The sequence below is a fragment of the Piliocolobus tephrosceles genome, chromosome 7 (assembly GCF_002776525.5).
Source record: "Piliocolobus tephrosceles isolate RC106 chromosome 7, ASM277652v3, whole genome shotgun sequence".
In the NCBI taxonomy this organism is placed as follows: Eukaryota; Metazoa; Chordata; class Mammalia; order Primates; family Cercopithecidae; genus Piliocolobus; species Piliocolobus tephrosceles.
Genome location: NC_045440.1, coordinates 26,626,424 through 26,650,454, shown reverse-complemented (window position 1 = coordinate 26,650,454; position 24,031 = coordinate 26,626,424). Strand labels below are relative to the sequence as shown.

The 24,031-nt window shown below is 46.1% G+C and overlaps 1 protein-coding gene across 7 annotated transcripts in view; it reads left to right on the top strand.

The window, feature by feature from the left end:
• The window catches only part of ZNF395 (zinc finger protein 395), a 41,023-nt gene that overhangs the window by 4,766 nt on the left and 12,226 nt on the right, over nucleotides 1-24,031 (top strand). For 3 of the 7 annotated variants that reach the window (XR_002732534.1, XM_023216809.2, XM_023216812.2), the window contains exons 2-3: nucleotides 20,682-20,979; nucleotides 22,042-22,274. Coding sequence is in view for 6 of the 7 variants with exons in the window: in XM_023216809.2 (XP_023072577.1) it covers nucleotides 20,740-20,979; nucleotides 22,042-22,274 (473 nt within the window). In the remaining variant the exon portion in view is untranslated. Of the gene's footprint in view, nucleotides 1-6,144; nucleotides 6,266-20,681; nucleotides 20,980-22,041; nucleotides 22,275-24,031 lie in introns of all 7 variants that reach the window. The other 4 variants (XM_023216814.1, XM_023216810.2, XM_023216811.1 and 1 more) reach the window with 3 other exon arrangements.

The window sequence follows — 24,031 nt, the reverse complement described above, 5'->3', positions numbered from 1 at the left end:
AATTCTCAGGAGCTTGGTGTCGATCCAAATGGCTCCCAGCAAATGAGGCTGATTTGGGGTCCAGCTGAAGTGAGTAGGTTCAGGACTCTGTGACCTAGAATAGTCTGATTTACCACCCAAGACTGAGAGCCTGTCCCAGATGAGCCACTGGTGAGAGAGACTGACCAATAGTTACCCTGCTGTTTACAGGTGGGACTAAATTCAATTATTTAAAAATACTGATCCAGCTGTAGTGGCTCATGCCTGTAATCCCAGCACTTTGGGGGGCTGAGGCGGGCAGATCACGAGGTCAGGAGATCGAGACCATCCTGGCTAACAGGTTGAAACCCCGTCTCTACTAAAAATACAAAAAATTAGCCAGGCATGGTGGTGGGCGCCTGTAGTCCAAGCTACTCAGGAGGCTGAGGCAGGAGAATTGCGTGAACCCAGAAGGCCGAGGTTGCAGTGAGCCAAGATCGCACCACTGCACTCTACTCTGGGTGACAGAGCGAGACTCAATCAAAAACAAAAAAACAAAAAAACAAAAAACAAAAACAAACTAGCAGAGTGTGGTGGTGCATGCCTGTATTCCCAGCTACTCAGGAGGCTGAGGCAGGAGGCTTGCTTGAGCCCTGCAGAAACTGGAGTCTGCATTGAGCTGAGATCATGCCATCGTACTCCAGCCTGGGCAACAGAGTGAGACCCTGTCTCAAAGAAAAAGTATACTGCTCTTGAAACATTAACAAAATGAAACTGAAGTGCATTTTGTTTAACAATGTGTGGCTATAGGATGCAAGGATAACCAGAAGCCAGCTGAATCATATCGAATTAAATCTATTTCCTGTCTTATATGGTGATTTGTTTACTATACCAGAGAATAGTGCAGCAACTATGGTACATTTTGGCTTCAGTAAAGTATTTAACGGTTTCTTGAGGTATGATGGTCCATATTAAATCATAAGTGGTAAGACGTGGGCTGGATGGTGTTATTAATTTAATTTAACAAGTGAAACTGTTAATTATTGGCACTGAGGCAGCCTGGAAGGAGATCTGAAAATGAGTACAGTAGGGTTCTATTCTTGGCCTTGATCTGTTCAACATTTTCCCAGTGTTGGCAGTGAAGATACAGAAGGCACGTTCATCAGATTTGTTAGTGGCGCAGAAGTGGGAGGGATTGCTGGTTTTGCAGACAAATCAAGGTTCAGAGTCATCTAGAATTAGGGGTACACATTAAAAAGAAAACAGAAAAAAACTCAGGGATGAATTTAAAGTCTTATTTAGGTTTAAAAATTTGAATTGTGGCATTCTGAGATGTTCATATATCCTGATAAGATAAAACCACTTCTGGGGATGTAGCTGAGACCATATCCACAATGTTGATTTATGCACAGAGATTATTCAGATATTTTTTTAAAACTATAGTAAAAACTTGGGAATAACCTAAATATCCAATGGTGTGGGCTAGAGGTAATAAATAAGTGAATTCTGATGTCTTTAAAATAGAGTGTTATGAAGTTATGAAACATAATGTTTAGGAATAGCTTTAAAATAACAGGGAAAAATGTTTTCGCCAGAAGTTAAGGGACATCTACATCTATATTTTCAAATGTTAAAAAAGCAATGTGTTTAGAAAATAATTGGAAGGAAATACACCAATAATAGTAATATCAAAATACGAATACCGGTTGCTTCTGGATGGATTGAGGCATGCAACTTTTTTTTTTTTTTTAAGTTTGTATTATTTGTCTTTTCTGTAGTTGTGTATATATTCCACAGTGGGGACATCTGCAATTTTTAAAACTTTTTATGATTCAAGGACAAGATAGGGTAAAGAAGATGATTCATTCAGTGATTAATCTCGAGTGCCTGCTCGCTGTGTGTCAAGCTCAAGGTTAGGAACTAGAGTCACAGTTGAAGACAGAGTCCTTGACCCCAGGTTGGCGCAGGTCCACTGAGGAGGGGCAGGGCATGGAGAAACAAAAGCATCGGGATTTTTCTGTTGTTCGCCAGTTCACTGTGAGCCTTGAATGGGTAAGGCTTTTATTTTTATTGTTTTATATTTTTATTTGTTTTTATTTTTATTTTTATTTTTTTCAGAGAGTCATGAGTCTTGCCATGTTGTCCTGGCTGGATTCGAACTCCTGGGCTGAAGCAATCTTCCTGCCTCAGCCTCCCAAGTGGCTGGGTCTACCAACATGGGCCCCTGAGCTTAGCTCTAAGATACGGCTTTAAAAAAATTGAATGCAGTTTATAATGGGATCAGAAATTCAGCGATCTAATCATAAATCTAGTCTTAATGACGTTGGCTGGTCAGGTGACATTTGGACACCGGAGAGCCAAGAGTTAATAGGGACATGAGCAAGCAAGACTTGATCCTGGAAAGGAGTCTAGGGTGCTGTAGGATAGGGAATAACTGAACTACATTTATGCTTTGGGTACACAGTAGCACCTTCAAATATTTTCCTGGTTATCAGACGTAGGAAGGAGGAGACGTTCATTTTTGCTCCTGGTGTTGGAATACAACCAGTAGATGGAACAGTCACTTTATTCTCTGTAGCTGCAGATTTCTCATTTATGGCACGATTACGTGATTCCTTGTCTGTAGAATGATCAGCGATCATGCTGAAATTCATAGACTTTGAGGTCTCCTTTAATCCGAAAGACCGGGACAGCAGATTTCAGTTCAATATGAAAAAGGATTTTCTAACTGGCAGATCTGTCCAACAGAGGAAATGTCTGCCCAGGAAGTAGTGAGCTTACCACTGTTGGCGGTATTCAAGTAGGGCTGAATGCTGTTGATTAGGAATGCGGTAGAAGAGAAGGACGGGAATTAGGCTGACCTCCAAAGTCTCTTCCAATTTCTAGGGTCAGTTATTTAATATGTGACTTGTCAAAGCTGCAAGACAGATAGAATAGGGGCTTTACCCTCCAGTGGCAACTATTTGAGTCAATATCATGAAGTGTGTTCTTTAAAAAATGTTTATAAATAGGTCCCAGCATTTTTGAGAGACCCTTCTGGGATCATTTTAGAAAGGATGGAAAAAACAAAACAAAAAACAGGCGAGGTGCATTGACTCACGCCTGTAGTCTCAGCACTTTGAGAGACTGAGGTGGGTGGATTGCTTGAGCCCAGGAATTCAAGACTGGCTTGGGCAACAGAGAGAGAACTTGTCTGTGAAAAAATAGAAAAACTAGTCAAGCATAATAGCACACCTGCCCGTGATCCCAGCTACTTAGGAGGCTGAGGTCGGAGGCTCACTTGGGCCTAGGAGTTTGAGGCTGCAGTGAGCCATGATCGTGGCACCACTGCACTCCAGCCTGGGTGACAGAATGAGACCTTGACTCAAAAAGAGGAAACAAAGAAAGGATGAGAACTATTTTAAGTCAGGTCAGAACTCAGTTTGTGACCCTAGGGCTGTTGAAAATTAAATTTTGTCCTTAGGAAAAGCGAGAAGTTGGAGGAGGGGAAATGGCCAATAATAACGAACAACACAGATTGACATGTAGAAGGGTAGTGGGATCATGCTGGGCGCGGTGGCACACGCCTGTAATCCTAGCACTTTGGGAGGCCGAGGTGGATGGATCGCTGGAGGCCAGAAGTTCAAGACCAGCCTGGCCAACATGGTGAAACCCCGTCTCTACTAAAAACGCAAAAAGTAGCTGGGCATAGTGTTGCTTGCCTGTAATCCCAGCTACTCAGGAGGCTGAGGCAGGAGAATCGCTTGAACCCAGGAGGCAAAGGTTACAGTGAGCCGAGATCACGCCACTGCACCCCAGCCAGGGCAACAGAATGAGACTCCAGCTCTCAAAAAAAAAAGAATAGTGGGATCATCACGTCACTTCTATTTGGGATGATGACTAAATCAAGAGGGGGCTGTTAGTGGGTGCTGGGTCCTCTGCTTGGCCGTGGAGGACATGGAGTGACCTTGAATGTCTCTTCCCACTTCATGTCCCCCACTGTGGATTTGTATCCCCAGGAGCACCTTGCTCAACACCATCCTGACACCAGTGATGAGACGGAGCCCTCTGATTGCTCTGCAGTTTAGCGATAAAGAGAATACAGGGCAGATCAATTTAAAGACGTTTTAAAGTGGGATTTTCCAGGAAAGCATATGTTTACTTTATATCAGACAATAAATTTGTAATTTGAATTAAAAAAAATTTTTTTGAGACAAGATCTTACTCTGTTGCGAGGCTGGAATGCAGTGGCGCAATCATGGTTCACTGCAGCCTCGACCCACCGGGCTCAAGGGATCCTCCCACCTTAGCCTCCTAAAGTGTTGGGATTACAGGCATGAACCAGTGCTGCTGGCTTAAATTTTTAAAAAATTTTTGCATATGTATTATAGCTTACATATGAATTTTTTTTTAGTTTAATTCTGCTTAACTTTCACTGAAATATATGCTTTATTTAGAATCCGCCCTGATTATTTAAAACTTTTAGATTCCTCTTCCTGATATTTTTGGATTACTTTTGTTGTTGTGTAGGTCACTGCTAGGGCTAAATCACTTAGCAAAAGTTTCTTAGCTCTGCAAAGAGAATAGAGGTTTATCGCATCTTTGGAGAATATCGTAAGATGATTTTTGTCTCCACGTGATTTATACTTGCATTTTGGCATTTGAGAAATCAGTATTTGGCAAGAAAGTGCTCTCTTTATGTGGGATGAAGCAATTTTGGGGTGCGCTGACTTAACAAATGGCAGTTTTGGATGTATGTGAAAAGCATAGGCAGGACCTAGTTATTTAGAACTAGAGTTGAAAATTTTTGTACACTTGATGACAGGCCTGAGTCTCCTTTGTCTCTGTATCATTTGTGCCTCACATGGTGTTTGTCACATCAACTGTGCTTGTTGAATTGCTGTGATTTGGTTCCCTGGGCTACATATAGTGGGTTTGGGGGAAAGTTAGGCTAACAAGTCCTTTTTTTTTTTTTTGAGACAGAATCTTGCTCTGTTGCCCAGGCTGGAGTGCAGTGGTGTGATCTCAGCTCACTGCAACCTCTGCCTCCTGGGTTCAAGCAATTCTCCCTGCCTCAGCCTCCTGAGTAGCTGGGATTATAGGCTCCCGCTACCATGCCCAGCTAATTTTTGTATTTTTTAGTAGAGACAGGGTTTCACCATGATGGCCAGGCTGGTCTTGAACTCCTGACCTCAGGTGATCCTCCCACCTCAGCCTCTCAAAGTGCTGGGATTACATGTGTGAGCCCGGCCTTTTTTTTAGAAAAAGCAAAATATGGTAAGAAATAATAGTTCTCAGCTGGGCATGGTTGCTCACTCTTGTAATCCAAGCACTTTGAGACTACCTGTGGTCCCAGCTGCTTTGAGAGACTGAGGTAGGAGGATTAATTGAGCCCAGCAGTTTGAGACCAGCCTGGGCAACATGGTGAAACCCCATCTCTATAAAAAATGCAAAAAGGAGCTGGGTGTGGTGGCGTGCACCTGCAGTTGTAGCTACTTGGGAGGCTGAGGGAGGAGGATCACCTGAACCCGGGGAGGTTAAGGCTACAGTGAGCTGTGCTGGTGCCACTTCACTCCAGCCTGGGCAACAAAAAGAAAAGGAAAAAGAAAAACAAAACAAAAAAACCCAGTTGTCAGCTTTTTTGTCCTTTGAGTATCAGGAAACCATATACACCTCTCTTAGTAAAAACAACCACATTCAGTCAGTGGCTGCTTGTCAGAGTGCCGGAGGAGTTGAAAACTCCCTCTCCTCTATTTTTCTTCTGCCGAAAATGAATCGCTCTTGGTGTGCTGTTCTTAAATTCATGTGTCCTGCGTCCATTTTAATCTTGTTATCTATTTTTATGGTGACTGTCGCCATGGTACTCATGCTCCTTGCATAGCACAACAGAGATTTCCGACATCTGATAGGACAGCTCAGAGTTCTGCTGCAGCCGGAGAGAAACTGTGTGTGAGGAGATATTTTTTAAATTGAGGTGTAATTTACATACAGCACAGATCTTAAGTGTGCTGTTTAATCAGTTTCGACACGTACATATGGAGACAGAACATTTCCATCACCCCAGATGAGTTTCTCATGACCATTTCCAGAGAAGCCCCACCCCCAACCAGAAGTACCACAAATCTGATTTCTGTTGCCATGAGTTAGTTTTGCTCAGTAGGTTCTAAATATTATAATTTGTCTCTCTCTCTCTCTCTTTTTTTTTAGACAGTCTTGCTCTGTTTCCTAGGCTGGAGTACAGTGGCACAATCACGGCTCACTGCAGCCTTGACCTCCCCAGGCTCAAGCCATTCTCACACCTCAGCCTCCCAAGCAGCTGGGACCACAGGTAGGCACCACCACACCCGGCTAATTTTAAAATTTTTTGTAGAGACAGGGTCTCACTATGTTGCTCAGTCTGGTCTCGAACTCCTGGCCTTAAGTGATTCTCCTACCTTGGGCTCCCAAAGTGCTGAGATTACAGGCATGAGCTACCTGTGCACAGCCAATTTGTGTTTCTAATTACTCTATAGGTGGTGCTTTGAGGAGGGGGAGGGGGTGCAGGTCTGTGTTTAAAAAGCAGTATCCTATATGGTTAGGAGTCCCCAGTGAGTGAATAATAATGTTTTATTAGACGTTGTGCAATAGGATGTTCAGATTCTTTTTTCTCATTAGCTCAGGGGATTTGGATTTATGTTAGGAATCCTGATTCCCAGCTGAAAGAGTCGAAACCACAGGCAGCTAGGCCTGGTGTGGAGGAAGTGTGATTGGGCAAGGGCTGGCTTATTAGGAAACGTGTGTGTTGTGTTGGAGTGCTGCAGTGCTGGGTTAGAAGAACTGGAATTGCTCCTAGGACATCCCTTTTAATGACCAGAAGTCCCATTGACATACTTTCTCTTTTTTCCCTGCCTTTTCCTTGAACTAGCATATAAATTTAACAATCCACAGAGTTGCAGAGTTGGGCTTATAATATTGAAACAAGATCTGTGCTGCAAAGGCCACTGCTGACTGGAAACGCAGATGTGCGCTGCCGAGCTCACAGCCCCTGGGAAGCGTGGGCCAGATTCAGGGTGAAATTGCCCCCTAACATATTATTGAAATGCATTGAACAGGGCCTGTTTCTTTTCTTTTTTAAAAAAAAATTTTAATGAAATTTTCATTGCGCAAATTAGTACATGAACACATTCTCCGTAGGGGAAAAATGCAAAACTTCTCGGGCAAGCAGAAAGTCTTCCTTGATGACTGTTTCTAATCCCAGTCCCTTCCCCAGAGGCCGAGCACTTTCATGGACTTGCTGTTCTTCAGATGCCTCACATACTCACATCTATACCTCTAGGACTTACAAAAAGTTAAGTGCATTGACTGCAGATTACATAAGGTCTCTTTACTGAATTGCCTCTCCCTCCCTCAACAGGGTGCTTGGCGATAGTTCCCGGCCCCTACACAAAGGTCTTGATTTTGTTTAACTCCTGCCCGGTCTCCCTTACAATTAGAAGGCTACACAGTTACTTTACCTTTCCCTAATTCATGGGCACTTCAGTCATTTCCAGATCCTTTACTGTTAAAAACGCTGTTACCAAAAAACATTGCTGCACAGACCTCTATAGCACCTGTGAGTTTTCTGTAGGGTAGGTACCAAGAAAGTGGAACTGCTGGGCCATAGGGTTCTTGAATTGTACATTCTAACAAAGATGCATCATGGGGTCAGTTCCTCGCTTAGTGTTACTGTAGACCGGGGAATGCCTGCCCTGTGCTCAGACATTAAGCAGTTATTTGAAGACGAGGGAGCAGAAATTTAGAGTGTGTTAGGTGGGTGCTCACTGGCCTCACAGGTCGGACATACCGTTGCTGGTCTGTGGGAAGGGTTGGTGTTGGGAAGGGCTCTTCTGGGCCTCCTAGTTAATTCTGCCTGGTCCCCGCCCCCCAACCCCTGAGGACTTTGACCCTTATGTTGATAACGGTTGTGTGGAAAAGAATCACAGGCTGAACAGGCAGCCCATTGTAGACTCTGGATGGGAAATTCTAAACTCAGTTCACTTGGCCTGGAGACCTTCACCGCACCTGCGGTTCTTCTCCAGGCTGCCTTTGTAATCCAGTGTGGCCTAAACACTCAAGCAAAGTGTGAGGCGTTTGGAAGCATGGTGTTCTTTAAAGGCATCTAGAATGCTGCCACGTGGCTGTTATTAGCAGTTTATGTTAATTACAGAAGAATGGCGTGTGCCTCTGTTATTTACATTTCTGGCCTTCATTTCTAGCTCTCTACAGAACTCGTGGAAAACATGAGAGTTAATCCTATCAGATCAAACCCTTGTATTTAGGAGCCAGTGTGGCAAGGGAGGGAGTGGCTGTGTCCCTCCTGAAGACAGCTTTGCGGCCGGTTGTGGGCCGGTGTCCCTGCCACCTGGGTGAGGAGAGGCAGAGGCCCCTTTGCAGCCTTCACGGTTTTACATGCGTTCAGCCTCAGATCTTCATGCAGTCTGTTATGAAGCAGTGCTAGTTGGACCCTAGGGCGACCCCACTCGTGCATTCATTCACTGTCCAAACACAGTATGCACTTTATTTGCCTTCGTTGGGGTATTCTAGCATTCCCTCTCTGGTCTCCAGCTGATGTTAGCGGGGCCTCCCTTTTCTGTCATTTCAGTATTTGGTGACCAAGTCGGCATTCTACTCCTCTCTCCTACTTGGTGGATTCTCTTGGGGCCCTCCTGCCCTTGATCCTTTGTCCTGAAGAGCACTGCCTTCTTAGCTTGCTCTCCCTGTCATACGGCACATTTAGGTTAGCGGTCCTCTGGCCTTATAAGTCATCTTTTTTTTTCCCGCCTCCCACCCTGAGACAGGGTCTTACTCTGTTGTCCAGGCTGGAATGCATGGCACGATCACAACTCACTGCAGCCTCTATCTCCCAGTCTCAAGTGATCCTCCCACCTTAGCCTCCTGAGTTACTGGGTCTACAGGCACATGCTACCACGCCTGGCTAATGTTTGTATTTTTTTGTAGAGATGGGGTCTGCCTGTGTTGCCCAGTCTGGTCTTGAACTCCTGAGCTCAAGCCATCCTCTGCCTCGGCCTTCCAAAGTGCTGGGGTTATAGGTGTGAGCCTCCATACCTGGCCTCATCTTTCTTGATGGGCAATAACCAGTGTTCCCAGTGCAGTTGATTTTGTAGGATGGGGGTGGGCAGTGTGCTTCTTTTTGTTTTAGTGCTTTTGCAGTGGCACTGGACAAAATGTCTTTTTCCTTTTTGGCCTTCGTGGCCACTGTAGATGACAGTGCGTTCCACAGTGACATCAGTTCTCTTTACCGGGTGTGACTGTTTCCATAGAGCTCTTGCATGGTTTTGATTTTTTTCTTCCATCTCTTACACTGCCCTTGTTGATGTTAAAATTTACTGTATTTCCCCCGCATTTGCATAAACTCTTCCCTATAATTTTCCTGTAGATTTGGCTCTTCACTGCCTGGGATTTGGTGTCTACTTTTTTTTCAGGTCAGTATTTATTGTGCACTTTTGCTAGGCACAGTGCTTAGTATCCAGCATGCATTTTCTCACTGTTTCCTCTCTGACCTGGGGAATCAGAATCTCTAGGAAAGAGGAGCTTGGTGACTCTTAAAAAATTCAAGGCCCTTCTGGAAAAAAAATGCATTCCCTCATTAAAGGTCCAAATTATTCTCTGGGATACGATCTGTACATTTTCTCATTTTGCATGTGAGGAAACTGAGGGACAGAGAGGTGAGTTCATTTGGCCAAGGTCACAATGGGGAAGTTTGAGCCATTTTTTTTCTTTTTTTTTTTTTTTCGAGATAGGGTCTCACTCTGTCATCCAGGCTAGAGTGCAGTGACACGATTTTGACTCACTGCAACCTCCCAGGTTCAAGCGATTCTCCTGCCTCAGCCTCCCCAGTAGCTGGGATTACAGGTGCCCACCACCATGCCTGGCTAATTTTTGTATTTTTAGTAGAGTTGAGGTTTTGCCATGTTGGCCAGGCTGGTCTTGAATGCCTGAGCTCAAGCCATCCTCTGCCTTGGCCTCCCAAAGTGCTGGGATTACAGGCGTGAGCCACTGTGCCCAGCTGGAAGTCTGAGCTTAAGGCCTGACTATTTCACTGTGCATTCTCTTTGGGATATTTGTAAAAGGTGAAATAAGAATTGTAGCCCTGATCCTGGGGATCCCATGCTTGATACTTTGCTGTCATAATGCACATCTCCTGTTCCATGCCACAACCACTAACACCACGTTAGCCTCTTGGTGACTCAAGTTTTTAAAAACAAGGAAGCCTACAAGGTCATCTGGTTTAATCTGTCACTTGACGCATACTTTTCCTGGCTGTACAACATAGTAAAAGAACATAACTTGTCTGGGTCTGGTGGCTCACACCTGTAATCCCAGCACTTTAGAAGGCTGAGGCAGGAGGATCAGTTGAGCCCAGGAATTTGAGAAAAGCCTTGGCAACATGGTGAAATCCCGTCTGTACAAAGAATACAAAAATGAGCCAGGTGTGGTGGCATGCACCTCTAGTCACAGCTATTTGGGAGGCTGAGGTGGCAGGATCGCTTGAACCTGGGAGGTCAAAGCTGCAGTGAGCTGTAATTGTGCCACTGCACTCAAGCCTGGGCGACAGAGGGAGACCCTGTCTCAAAACAAACAGCTTTTGGAATCAGACACATTTGGGCTCACATTCTGACTTCTGTCATTTTCTAGCTTTGTGGCCTTGGGAAAATTTACTCAAACTTCTCTGAGACTCAGTTTGCTCATCTGTAAAATGGGAACGATGATGGTATTTATAATCTCATGGGTTATTTGTGGGGGATTAAATGAGACACAGTCAGCAAAATGCTCAGCAAGTTGACTGGCACTTAAGTCTTTGATAAGTGATAGCTGTTAGAACATTCCTGAATGAACATCAGCCTTTGAAAGGCCACGGATTACATATAAGGGTGCCTGTCATTCTCTTGCCACTTATATGTGATTTTATTTCTTGGGAACATCGTACTGCCTTTTCTTCAAAAGATTCTCCTCTTCTGCTGGCCTTGAACTAAGTCCAATCTACCTGCCGGCCTGCGGTGGCGGGGCCATGTGTGTCAACCCCCTCGGTTGTGTTCCTGGGGCAGGCAGAGCTCACGAGCACCCGGTGCTGATTTTATCCCTTCCTTCTCTGAAAATTTGGAGTGTGGGCCAGCTGCTGTCTGTGATTGGTGCACATTTATTTTGTCACTTGGGCTCAGAATGTCCTCACCAGTGAGCACCTTCTGATTAATGCCGCCACCCCATCCATTTCAGGAAAAGCATCAGAGAGTGGCACCCCAACATCCTAAGCTGGGGCGGGGGTGAACTCTTACTCAGCCTGTTTCTCCATCTCTCTTTCGTCTCGAAACTAATTCTCATGCCCACAGTTATTGGGGCATAAAGATTCCTTAAATGGCTTCCTCCAGAGAAAAATACGTTTAAGGCACTTCCTTAGTGGTTTGAGCCCTGGGCGAGCCCCTCCTCCGCTCCGTTTATTTTCCACTGTGTATTTAAATCTTCCCCGATGGTGCCTGTCTTCTTTTCACTAAGGCTGACTTTCTGTTTTTGGGGTGAAACTTGTGTCTCCTTCAACCTCCAGTCACTCAGCGGATTTTTTTTTTTTTTAGATTCATAACATATTTTATTTTGACTTATCTAACTGATGTCAAAAACGGAAAATTTTCACATGGATATTCATCTAACTCATGGGCTCCATTCTAAAAACCCCCTTTTTAAAAATCAGGCTTCAGTGTCAGATTGCTGAATGTTTTTTTCATTTTCCTGAGAGAAGCAAATGTTCATTCATTCATCTCATTATACGACACAAGTACATAAATGTACCTTCGGAGCATATTAAGTGCTTTTAAACACAAGTGCTGGCTGTGTGGATCAGGTGGTAGCTCATTTAGGCCCCAAATTCATTAAGGGTAGGGTCTCTTAGGCTACTTAATATTTGGCTTGGTTCATGGTCAAGAGCTGGGCCCACATGTTGCATATCAGCGGGGCTGATACGTTTAAAGATGCTGGGCTTTTTCTGCTCCAGGGCCCTTTCCCAGGGGTTCTGGTGAGTCCCTCCCCAGCTGGGTCTGCCCCACCCTTGTGGGCGGGGTTAGCTCCCAGAGGCTGGCCAGGCCCCACCTCGGGGAGGCTTGGGGGCCGGGCCCCAGGGCTGAGATTCAGGCTTGGGGGAACAGAGCAGGAATGAGACCCGGTACTGAAAGTGAGAGGGGCAGGCACCTAGTCACATGGGCGATGGGCAGGGACTGGTCACTGGCTTTGGGCTCCAGGGCCACAGCCATCTGACTTGGTGTTGAGCTCCAACCATGGAACGCTGGAGTTAGTTCATTTTGACCGGCAAGCCTCTAAATATGGGTGCCTCGATTACCCACCACAAGGAGAGAGCTGTTGCCTTTTTATGACATGTTGATTCCAGCCAGGTGAGTCACCAGGTAGCGCTCATCCTCCTGCCAAGCTCCCCTGCCTGTCGGTTTGGCATTGTCAGAGAATGTGATCATTCATCGAGGTGACATTTGAGTTCTAAACCAGTTTTCTCCTTTAACCATTTCACCCTCAGGAGTGATTCTCCTTTGTTTGGCATTGTCAGGAAATGTGATGATCCATTCAAATGACTTTTAAGTTCCAAATAGTGTTTCTACTTTAACTTCCTAAATAGAAAAAAAAAAAAGACCAGGCAGAGTGGATCACGCCTGTAATCCCAGCACTTTGGGAGGCGGAGGTGGGCTGATCACTTGAAGTCAGGAGTTCGAGACCAGCCTGGCCAACATGGTGAAACCCCATCTCTACCAAAAATGCAAAAATTAGCCCAGCATGGTGGCGTGCGCCTGTAATCCCAGCTACTTAGGAGGCTGAGGCAGGAGAATTGCTTGGACCTGGGAGGAGGAGGCTGCAGTGAGCCAACATGGCACCATTGCACCCCAACCTGGTTGACAAAGCAAGACTCTGTCTCAAAAAAAAAAAAAAGAAAAAGAAAGTAGAGTCTGTGTTCCCATGTTCATCTGCTTTCTTCAAGGAGCGAGAACATAGGAACCCTTTTTGTCATTTTGGAATTGGTACCTGGGGTGTCGTTACCTCTCAAGCTTCCCTTTCCAGCAAGTGCCCACTCAGAGCCTCAGTGCTAAGGCCTTCCTTGACTATGAGGCTTTTAAAACTCTCACGTCTGTGTTTTATATTTTTGGAATGGCAGCTTTTTTTTTTTAATTGCCAGCTTTTGCCTGTTGTTACTGCAAGTGCTTCCAGTAAATCCCTTCTCCATGAAACTCACTCTCTTCCTCTGGATCCCAATTCACCCTCCCCGGGCCTGAGCCACATCTTGCTACTGGGTCTCCACTTCCGGGGAAGAGAAAACTAGACCAGGACGGCGCAGGAAACTGACAATGCCACTGCTTGCTAGCTTTGGGATTTTGGACAAATAGGTGACCTTCTTGAACCTGTGTTCTCAGCTCTAAAATGAGGATGATCTTGTTCCTCTGTATTTTATTGAGTTGCTGAGAAGTCAGGAAAGAGAAGAAGTCCCCAATGTGTGCATTCAAGAGAGTATAAACCTAAGTGCCATTCAAGCATTTGTGGGTGGTTTGAGGTCGTGTGCAGGTCTCTTAGAAGTTTACCCTAAGACTGCTAGAGACAACTGCTAGTTCTGTGAGGCTTGTTCTCCCTGGGGATACTCGGCTCCTGGTTCCCTCCCTCCAGTCCTGGCTCTGGGTAAAATGCCAAGTCAGCAATCATCCATCTCCCCACCTCCTGGAAGTGTCATGTGGTTTGAGAACAGTTTAAATCAGGTTTAACCACACTGCACGCCGCCCCTCCCCCGCCACATACATGCACGCCCCGGCGCCCCACGCATTTACAAAAACACTGCAGGACAACTGCGTCCCCTCACCCAGACATCTGTCAGCATAGTCCTGCTTATAACTGCTTCCTTCTGTCTACCTGTTTTTAAGGAAACCCTGTCTTGGAAGCAAGTTCGAATGCTCTTGACACCTTTGCCTTCATTTTAGGGCCAGCAGCAGGTATTCTTTCTTACAACACATTTTTCTTGAATCTGGGCCTCTTCTTACCCCTGGGAAGATCAGCTGTTTAAGATCAGTCTAAGGAGGCTGCAGTCCCATCGGTGCCAGTAGAGAGGGTTGTGGATTCCTGAGCCCTCACTGTGTGCCAAGGAGTGTCCTAAGAGCTGTCTTGTGTAATAGGGTAGTGTGAACTCCAGAGAGTCGTGAACAAAGGCACTGCATTTCTGAGAGCAAACGGGGAGGTAGGTGTGAAGGAAGGGGAAGTGTATTTTTTCCTGGGTAGAGCTGTGAAAACGCTTTCCTGCCAGCAGCGCAAACAGAAACCGTCTCTTTTACTTGACTCAATGACTGTTGTGCAGTCAGACCAGCAGAAATATTTGTTGATCAGGATCGTTTATTATTTGCTGGAGAGAATTCGCTGTAAGCAGATCAGATGACCTGATTCTATGGCCCATCTGCTGGAATATGAAAATAGCAGTGTTATTTGGGGGTTCCTTCTTTTTCCTTTCCATTACTGTATTACGTCTGTTACTTAGAGTAATAGTAAGGCTGGATGCTCAGTTATGCTCAGTTATAGGGCATGCCATCGAGAACATTCCAGCCCTGAATGGGAGTTGGACAGTTATTCTGGTCCCTATCAATCTTGATACTCTATCATTTTAATTTTACTGGTAGTCTAAACTATTCTACACTGATGCAATGTAGTCCAGTTTTTTAAAACCTTCAGAAAAAGACAATAATTAGAATGCCCTGAGAATCCAAATTGTCACACTCTGACCAGCTGATTTAGAACTTGAATCAATCACCAATATGCTCAGTGCCATGTGTCTGAAGCTTGTACTGTGAAAATCCTAAGTACACACCACACCCCTCTTAAAAATAGGATAACAGGACCTGATAATTTCAGAGAGCCAGAAGTTTTAGATCAGGGCTTTGGGTGCTCTTGCTGAGGCCCTGGCTTTCTGTTGAAAGCCAGGAGGAGTTTTCTCCTGTCTCTTCAAAGTAGAGGTCCGTGTATGCTTAGCGAAGGGTCTTTTTTTTTTCTTTTTCTTTTTTGGCTTTCTTTGGGGAAGACATACCAGAAAAAAATGGCTTGAGAACCAGCCACCAGGTAGCAGTTGGATATGGAATGGGACAGTTTGCTTCTGCCAAGGTTCAAATGGTGACCTGCAAACCAGGAGGACCTAAACATATTTGCATATACTTATAAATATGCTTGCAAGTACTCATGGCATTTGTCAGCAGAGATGTTGGCTAAGAATTGCTGAAAATGAGTTGTTTGGAAATCTTATTCTCCATGGAGTTCTGTTGTAAAATAAGAGATGCAAACATTCACTGCAAACATTTTGGCCTTTGTTTATTTATTTATTTAGAGCTCAGACGATCTTCCTGCCTTAGCCTCCTGAGTAGTGGGACTATAGGCATGTACCCCTATGCCCTGCAAAGTTTAGAACATCACGCTGAAAAATTTAAATAAAAATGTTACAGATTTAAAGGAAAAATTGGCACTTTTCTGATAAAAGATAAAGAATAATACGCTAAATATTAACCAAACATCTAAAAACTTAAACTGTTGTTCCTGCAGTGATACCCAATGGAGATAATAAAATATACAGAGAGCAGAGTTTAGCAGAGAATCTGAAGCTCTTGGCAGGAGGGTTTATATCCCTCAGTTGACCTATACATTATTCATTAGAGAAGTAGCAAGCACCCAAGCTTTTGCAAATAGGAGTCTTACTCCAAACTTCACCCTTCTTAAGTTAAAAGAAACCCCACGAGTTGTGCAGTGAATCACTTTGACTTATGACCTGCGTTCTGGAAGTGCCGCTAGGTGATATCATGGCTCGCTGCAGTGTCCCTGGGTGGTAGGAGAGCGCAGCCACTGCGTGAGTGTGTGCACGCACACAAGTGTGGGGGCGTGCCTACGTGTGCTGAGACATGTGGTTGTCCAGCAACAGTTACATGACAAATAGCAGTCTGCAACCCTGAACCACAGAGAGAGTTTGTTTTACTGTTCTGCCTGTTCCAGTTCCTTAACGGATGGCAGATGTCCTCATTAAGGGCTATTAGCACATCAGAATGTGTTTGCTGAGCCCTGAAAAGAGCTAACTCCTTTTGGACATGGACTGAAAGATGTTATCTAGGGTAGCCAATCCCTCCTGTTGGTGATGGCAGTAGGGAGTGAGGAACACAAGAGGGCTTGGTATCCCCTTAAAACTTTCCCGAGAAGCCTTCAGCACAAGTTTATGTTTCAGTCAGGGAATCCGTAAGAGGAGAATGTAAAGTCATAAAGTGGGATTTGGCTGTGTGTTGAACTACTGTTACTGTTACCCTGAAATAGGTGTTTCTTGATTTCTCTTGGCTGCTCCAGAGCCATATGGCGAACTAGGGGATGGCTGGTTTATAGGGACCATTGATAGCTCCCAAGAAAGAACTCACCAGAGGAGTGAATGAAGTGGAGATCCTGGAGGAGAGAGGTTGGAAGGAGGCCACCGCTGGAGTGGTGGAAGTGCACCAGGTGGGCAGGACCCCAGGAGTGCTTGTGAGATAGCAGGAGGTCCTGAAAAGTCACAGGCGGCCCAGAGTTAACGTTGCTCCTCGACCCACCTGTTGGCAGACCTTCGCCGATGCTGTTATTCGCTCTGCGTCCCCGAAGACTCTTGGTTACTTGTGCTCTCTCTCCAGCCACGTCTGTAAATGTCATGAGTGTGCTGATTAACACAGGCGAGGCATCAAGTGGCGCCTGGTGATGCTGCCCAGCCTGGATTAGTCTAGATTTGTATTTCTCCCACTTCTATGCTATTAATCCCCAGTATAAACTTGGCTGAGGTTTTCCCTGACTTTTTGGGTTGATCCCATTATCCGTTTGCGTGCCCTGCCAGAGGGCAATATGTGTATAAAGGTCTTCCCAAACTCGAACTGCTAAATGATTAACAGTGGCTTGGGCTGCTTAGCAGGGTCAGACTAAAGCGTTGACCTTTATTCTGTAGGTAAGAGGCCAAGATGCAAGTGGAGAGGAGATTTTTTCAAGGAATGAAAGTACGTGAGAAAATGGATGTGTAGACTTTTAGATCAGGAGCTATTTTTTCTTTTTCTTTTTTTGAGACGGAGTCTCTCTCTGTCTCCCAGGCTGGAGTACAGTGGTGTGATCTCGGCTCACTGCAACCTCTGCCTCCTGGGTTCCAGCGATTCTTTTTTGTTTTTTTTTTTGAGACGGAGTCTCACTCTGTCCCCCAGGCTGGAGTGCAGTGGTGCAATCGCAGCTCACTGCAACCTCTGCCTCCCGGGTTCAAGCAATTCTTGTGCTTCAGCCTCCCAAGTAGCTGGGATTACAAGTGCACGCTACCACACCTGGCTAATTTTTTGTATTTTTAGTAGAGATGGGATTTCACCATGTTAGCCAGGCCGATCTTGAACTCCCAACCTCGAGTGATCTGCCTGCCTCGGCCTCCCAAAGTGTTTGGGATTACAGGCATGAGCCGTTGCACCTGGCCAGGAGCTATTTTTCCCATCAAGGTTCACTAACATAGGGAAAAAAACACCAAGTTGATGAAAATCAACTCAATTAAGTGTTTTATTTTGAGAGATTCCACACCTACTAGAATCGTGGCAGGATTGTGACCTCTGACACCAGATGGACATGAGTTCATAGCCAAGGCTGCAGTTCCTAAGTGTGCAGCTTTGGCACCATGACCGCTCTGAGGTTGTCACCTCATCAGAAATGGTAGACCATTGGTTCATCTCACATCCTTTTGAGGATTAAATTAGATACAATTTATGAAAGCTAGTACTTCTTAGGCACTTAATAAAGACAGTTTCCCTTCCTTCTTTCTCTTCTGCTTTTAAAAATTAAGATTTGGCAGTACTAAAAGAAAGCCAATGAGAAAATGTATTTTGGTGTGGAATTCTGGCCAGTTAAAGGAGAAAGGGGACAGGAGGGATCCAGTCAGAAGCAGCAGGTTCACCAACTCCATGCGGATCCGGCAGACGTGGAAGGTTGCAGGCACAAACAAAACAGCCAGTAGAAAGCAGTCTTTAAATTAAAAAAAGAAAAAGGCTTAGAAAAAACATCGACCGAGTTTGTTGGCCAAACATTTCAGGCGCCGTCTGAAGACTGGGAGCCCAGGAATTTGGGAAATATTACCCTTTCTTCATTTTCGGTGGTAGAAACCCCAAACTTCCTGCTCTAGAAAGTGGGGAGGCCATTAGGTTTTTTTTTTTTTTTTTTTTTCTGGCTAAGAAAGTGGTGTAGTTTCTTTCTCTGGGTTGATGCTGCCATCTCATGTCTCTACATGGCGTTGCGGCTTCACCTCTGGATCCTGTCAGCCCAGTGAAACTGGACTGAGAGTTAGAGGTGCTCCATTTTAGCCTGAGGCTCCAAAGACGAAGGTATGTAGGTGACAGTGTTTTAAAAACCAGTTTAGGCCAGGCACGGTGCCTCATGCCTGTAATCCCAGCACTTTGGGAGGCCAAGGCAGGCAGACGGCCTGAGCTCAGGAGTTTGAGACCACCCTGGACAACATGATGAAAACCTGTCTCTACTAAAATACAGAATATTAGCCAGGCGTGGTGGTGCACACCTGTAGTTTCAGCTACTTGGGAGGCTGAGGCAGGAAAATCACTTGAACCCAGAAGGCAGAGGTTGCAGTGAGCTGAGATCATGCCACTGCACTCCAGCCTGGGCAACAAAATGAGACTCCATCTAAAAAAAAAAAATACCCAAACAAAAAAAACAACCAATTTAGCTTAGGTATAAAATTTTTTTTTTTTAATAGTGGCAAAGAATCTACTCTTTGCATTTGTCTCCCTTTTTATTGTTACAATGAAGCTTTTAGAGAGAGTGTCATTGGATGTAGTTACCAGATACCTGACTACGAATTTCTGTCTGCGTGCTGTGACTCCAACCTTTTCCTCATATTAATATTTTCTTTGCTTTCTGGAAAATTCATGGTGGAGATACTATGCCAGCAGATTCTAGCCCTTGAGTTTCTGCGTAAAATGCTCATGAAAACCAGCATTTTGCCCCTTTACTCAGTATTTGCCAATTTATTATTATCCTTTAGAATTCTTTTGCCATTTCTGTTTTGTTACTGTGGAGATGTTCATGAACATACTTTGCTGGAATGGTTTGGAAAGAGGCCAGGATTTGGGAGGTGTGGAGATGGTGTGGTACCTACAGAAAGAGAGCCTGGGGGGCTTCTGGACAAGGGTGAAAAGGAAAGAAGGCTTACGGAACTGTTCAAAGATAGCTTGAGCTAAGAGCTGTGCTACGGGTGTCCTCCTGATGTCGGTGGGGTGGGAGGGGCACACTTGAGTGGAATTAGCCCCATAGGTGGGGGGGTGGGGTGGGGCGGGGGGAGGTGAGGGGATGGGGGGTGATGGTGGTGGTGGTAGAGGGGTGGGGGGCAGTCAGCATTGATGCTGAGGTCCCTGGAAACCCTGGTGTTTTATACCTGCTGTGACCCCACAGCACTTGGGATATGCTTTGCACATAATAAGCGAATAGGAGGGAACAGAGGACTGGAACAGCAGAGATTAGGAACTGAGGAGCTGCGTGTGCTCCGTAGGAGGAGGGCAACCTGAATTTGCAAAGCACTGGGTCTGACTCGTCCCCTTCTGCCAGCAGTGTCAGGCCTGGGAGCACTGTGGGTCAGCCGGTCCCCTGATAGGGACTCACTTTGAGAGGCCTGTTCGGATTCTTGCACCAACTACCTTTGCCACCTGAACAAGTCATGTGCTCAACATTAGTTTCTTCAAGTGTAAGATGAGAGGAGCTTGGTTCATTTCTTCTTTTTTTTTTTTTTTTTTTTTTGGAGTCTGAGTCTCGTTCTGTTGTCCAGGCTGGAGTGCAGTGGTGTGATTTCGGCTCCCTGCAGCTTCCTGCCTCCTGGGTTCAAGCGATTCTCCTGCCTCAGCATCCTGAGTAGCTGGGATTACAGGCATGCGCCACCATGCCTGGCTGATTTTGTGTTTTTAGTAGAGACAGGGTTTCACGATGTTGGCCAGGCTGGTCTTGAACTCCTGACCTCAAGTGATCCACCTACCTCAGTCTCCCAAAGTGCTGGGATTACAGGCGTGAGCCACCGCACCTAGCCAAGCTCGGTAAGTTTCTATGGTTCTTTGCAGCTTTGAGCTAGCTGAGCTTGAGAATCTATGTGCATCAGATGTCCTCAGGCTTTGACCCAGCAATATCGTATCCTGGAAGTTGCCCTATGGAAGCCGTGATTGATGTGTGTGTGCTGAGGTTTAGCTCAGAGGATGCTCCCTGCAGGCAGAGAAGTTTAGACGGCAGACCATTGGGTGCAGCCTTTGGGTACAATAAATAATAAGAGATTAGAATAGGAATGATGTGTCCACCTAGGAAAATGCTGAGTGGCTTCTAAACATGCTTTTATAAAATAATATTGAATGATATTGCAAAACTTACACAGTTAAGTAAAAATACAGTTTACCAAACAGCAGTCCCATTTTTAGAGAAATAAAAGTGTACATACATGCACAGAAGGAAGCCTGGCCTGGTGTATAGGAAGAGTGGGCCTCCCGGGGAGGCAGGTTCCTGCGTGGTTTATTTTTCTGTGTACACAGAGTATTTTCTGATAGTTCTACTAGGAATGGATATCACTTTTGTGAAAAGGAGGGATGGTAAAAGTTGACTTTAAAGGGTTCACTTACTTTAGCAGACCCTTCCTGGCTCCTGCTGTGTGGGGCTCCCTCCTGAAAGCTTCCTGATTCCCCCAGGTGATGGGCAGAGGCCTCAGTGTCCCCTTCGCCTCCGCAGGAGAGGAGAGGCAGCAGCATGGCGAGCGTCCTGTCCCGGCGCCTTGGAAAGCGGTCCCTCCTGGGAGCCCGGGTGTTGGGACCCAGTGCCTCGGAGGGGCCCTCGACCGCCCCACCCTCGGAGCCACTGCTGGAAGGGGCCGCTCCCCAGCCTTTCATCGCCTCCGATGACACCCCCTGCCAGGAGCAGCCCAAGGAAGTCGTTAAGGCTCCCAGCACCTCCGGCCTTCAGCAGGTGGCCTTTCAGCCTGGGCAGAAGGTAGGTTGATCCCAACATGGACAGGTGTCCCATCTTGCGAGTCTTGGGGTGGTGGGCTGGGGTGTCCTAGTGACAGGCTGGAGACTCTGGGCACCGTTTTGAGTGCAGACCTTTGCCCTCCAGCCACAGCGTGCCTGGGCAGCAGATCGCCCAAGAGAATATGATACTGTTAGTAGACCCAGGGCTTCTCTACCACAGTGTTGTCTGTAGAAGGTGGCAAGACCTAGCATCTGATGCTGTGGGCTTTGGCTTGTTCAAAACCTCAGTTGGAAGGATGGCCATAGTGACAGTTCTCTTAATCTGCCTCAGTTTACAACTTTACCAAAGGAAAGCATCTCAGGCTTATGAGAGTCAAAGAACATTGCGTCTTTGAATTCCCTTTAGACACTTTGAGGAGTCAGAGATGTTTGTATAGTTGGATTCGGTGTGGATTTCTTTTTCCAGCGTCCCTGCCCCTGTGCCAGGGCCCTGGGTCTGATGTTATCATGAGGTCCAGGTGCCTGGGGTTCTCTTTCATTGCCCTCCCAAGGCCTCCTAAATAAGGACTCTACCTCTGTCTCCCTGCCAAGGCTTGTGCCCACCAGGCCTCCCTGCCTGTGAGGGAAGGTGGCCAGCCAACTTCCAGGTCCCCCTGGTGAGAGGTTGACCTGCCTCTGTACCCCTGCCACGTTGTCCCCAGGTGGACTCAGCATCCTCTGAGTGCAGGATAATGAGCAGTTCAGAGTGCCAGTTGGGCACCAGCAGACAGGCAGTGCATCTGGGGCAAGGAAGGCAGGAACATGAGGACAGATTCTAGATTCAGAGAAAGTCGCAGAAGCTGACATGTTTGCTGTCTGCCAGTCTAGAGAGCTGATAAGGATCTGCCTTGGGAGGAATCAGGCCTGTGTGGGTACTCAGGTGGGAAGCGAGTACCTGGGAACATCTGCTTGAATAAAAGATGAGTGAGGCAGAGAACATGGTTCGTGGCAGGCAGACCCTGGCTCCTGGGACGTGGGGTGCTTGAGAACTTCAGGGTGAGACCCATCCAGGGCTGACCGCTGGCTGCTGTCCCTCTTCCCGCAGGTTTATGTGTGGTATCAGGGTCAAGAGTGCACAGGACTGGTGGAGCAGCACAGCTGGATGGAGGGTCAGGTGACCGTCTGGCTGCTGGAACAGAAGCTGCAGGTCTCCTGCAGGGTGGAGGAAGTGTGGCTGGCGGAGCTGCAGGGCCCCTGTCCCCAGGCACTACCCCTGGAGCCCGGAGCCCAGGCCCTGGCCTACAGGCCTGTCTCCAGGAACATTGATGTCCCAAAGAGGTTTGTGTGAGAGAAGAAATTGGGTTTTAAGAGTCACATGGGTAGCGTGGTGTGAGGGTGTGGGCTGCCTTGCGGTGTGGAAGAAATGTGGTGTCATTGGCGTCTGGGTGCCAAGATATTGGGACACATGGGACACAGAAAAGGGGAATCTTTGGCATCTTTTCTTTTTTCTTTTTTTTTCTTTTTTTTTTTTTTTTTTGAGACAGCCTCACTCTGTCACCCAGGCTGGAGTTCAGTGGCATGATCTCGGCTCACTGCAACCTCTGTCTCCCGGGTTCAAGCGATTCTCCCACCTCAGCCTCCCGAGTAACTGGGATTACAGGCGTGCACCACCACACCTGGCTAATTTTTGTATTTTTTGGTAGAGACAAGGTTTCACCATATTGGTCAGGCTAGTCTCAAACTCCTGACCTCTGGTGATCCACCTGCCTCGGCCTCTCAATGTACTGGGATTACAGGTGTGAGCCACCTTGCCTGGCCCAGAATGGCATCTTTTCTTTTCCATAGCTCTATATGGGCAATGTACCTTTGGTTGGGCAAAGGGCTATTTTTTTCCCCTCTTGTGCTTAAACTACATCAGGTCATAGTTTATGATGAGAGACGGGGAAGAACTGGCTTAAATCAGGAGTCAACAAACTTGTTTTGAATGGGCCAGATAGTAAATAATTTAGGCTTCATGGACTAAACAGTCTCTGTCCCCACTGCTCAGCTCTGCTGTGGTGTCCAAACAGCCAGGGGTGATGTGGAAACAAATGGGTGTGGCTGTCCTCAATAAAATCTCATTCGTGGACCCTCAGATTTCAGTTTTATATACTTTTCTTGTGTCACATGTCCATAAATTGTATCCTTCTTTTGATTTTTAAAACTATTTAGGCCAGGCGCAGTGGTTCACACCTGTAACTGCACCATTTTGGTAAGATTGCTTGAGGCTGGGAGTTTGAGACCGGCCTGGGCAAAATAGCAAGACTTTGACTCTACAAAAATAAAAATAAAAAAATTAGTCAGGCATGGTGGCTTTTGCCCGTAGTCCCAGCTCCTTAGGGGGCTGAGGCAGGGGGATTGCTAGAGCCCAGGTGGTTGAGGCTACAGTGAGCAATGATGGCACCACTGCACTCCAGCCTGGGAGACAGAGCAAGACTGCTCTAAAAACCAAAACCAAACCAAACCAAAACAAAAAACAAACAGGCTGGGTGTGGTGGCTCACGCCTGTAATCCCAGCCCTTTGGGAGACCAAGGTGGGTGGATCACGTGAGGTCAGGAGTTTGAGACCAGCCTGGCCAACGTGATGAAACCCCGTCTCTACTGCAAAGACAAAAATTAGCTGGGCGTGGTGGTGGTTGCCTGTAATCCCAGCTACTTCAGAGGCTGAGGTACGAGAATTGCTTGAAACCAACCTGGGTGACAGAGTGAGACTCCATCTCAAAAAAAAAAAGAGAAAAAGAAGTCCCACAAAACCAAACCATTTAAAAATGTAAAACCATTCTTAGCTTGAAACCCTACAGAAACAAGCAGCAGACTACGTTTGGTCCACAACCTGCAGCATGCTTACCCCTAGCTTAGATATTCAGAACCATTGGTATTGAATGAAGAATGTATTTTGCTTTAGAATTTTGTGATATGACTTTTTTCTAAGAATATATATCCTAATTTCTGTTATATGCTCTATGTACATTGATCTTTTAAGATTTAAAAAGAAAATCTGCCAACTGAAATTGTCTTATATATAAGATGTGCAAGCAGTCATACCCTATCTCACC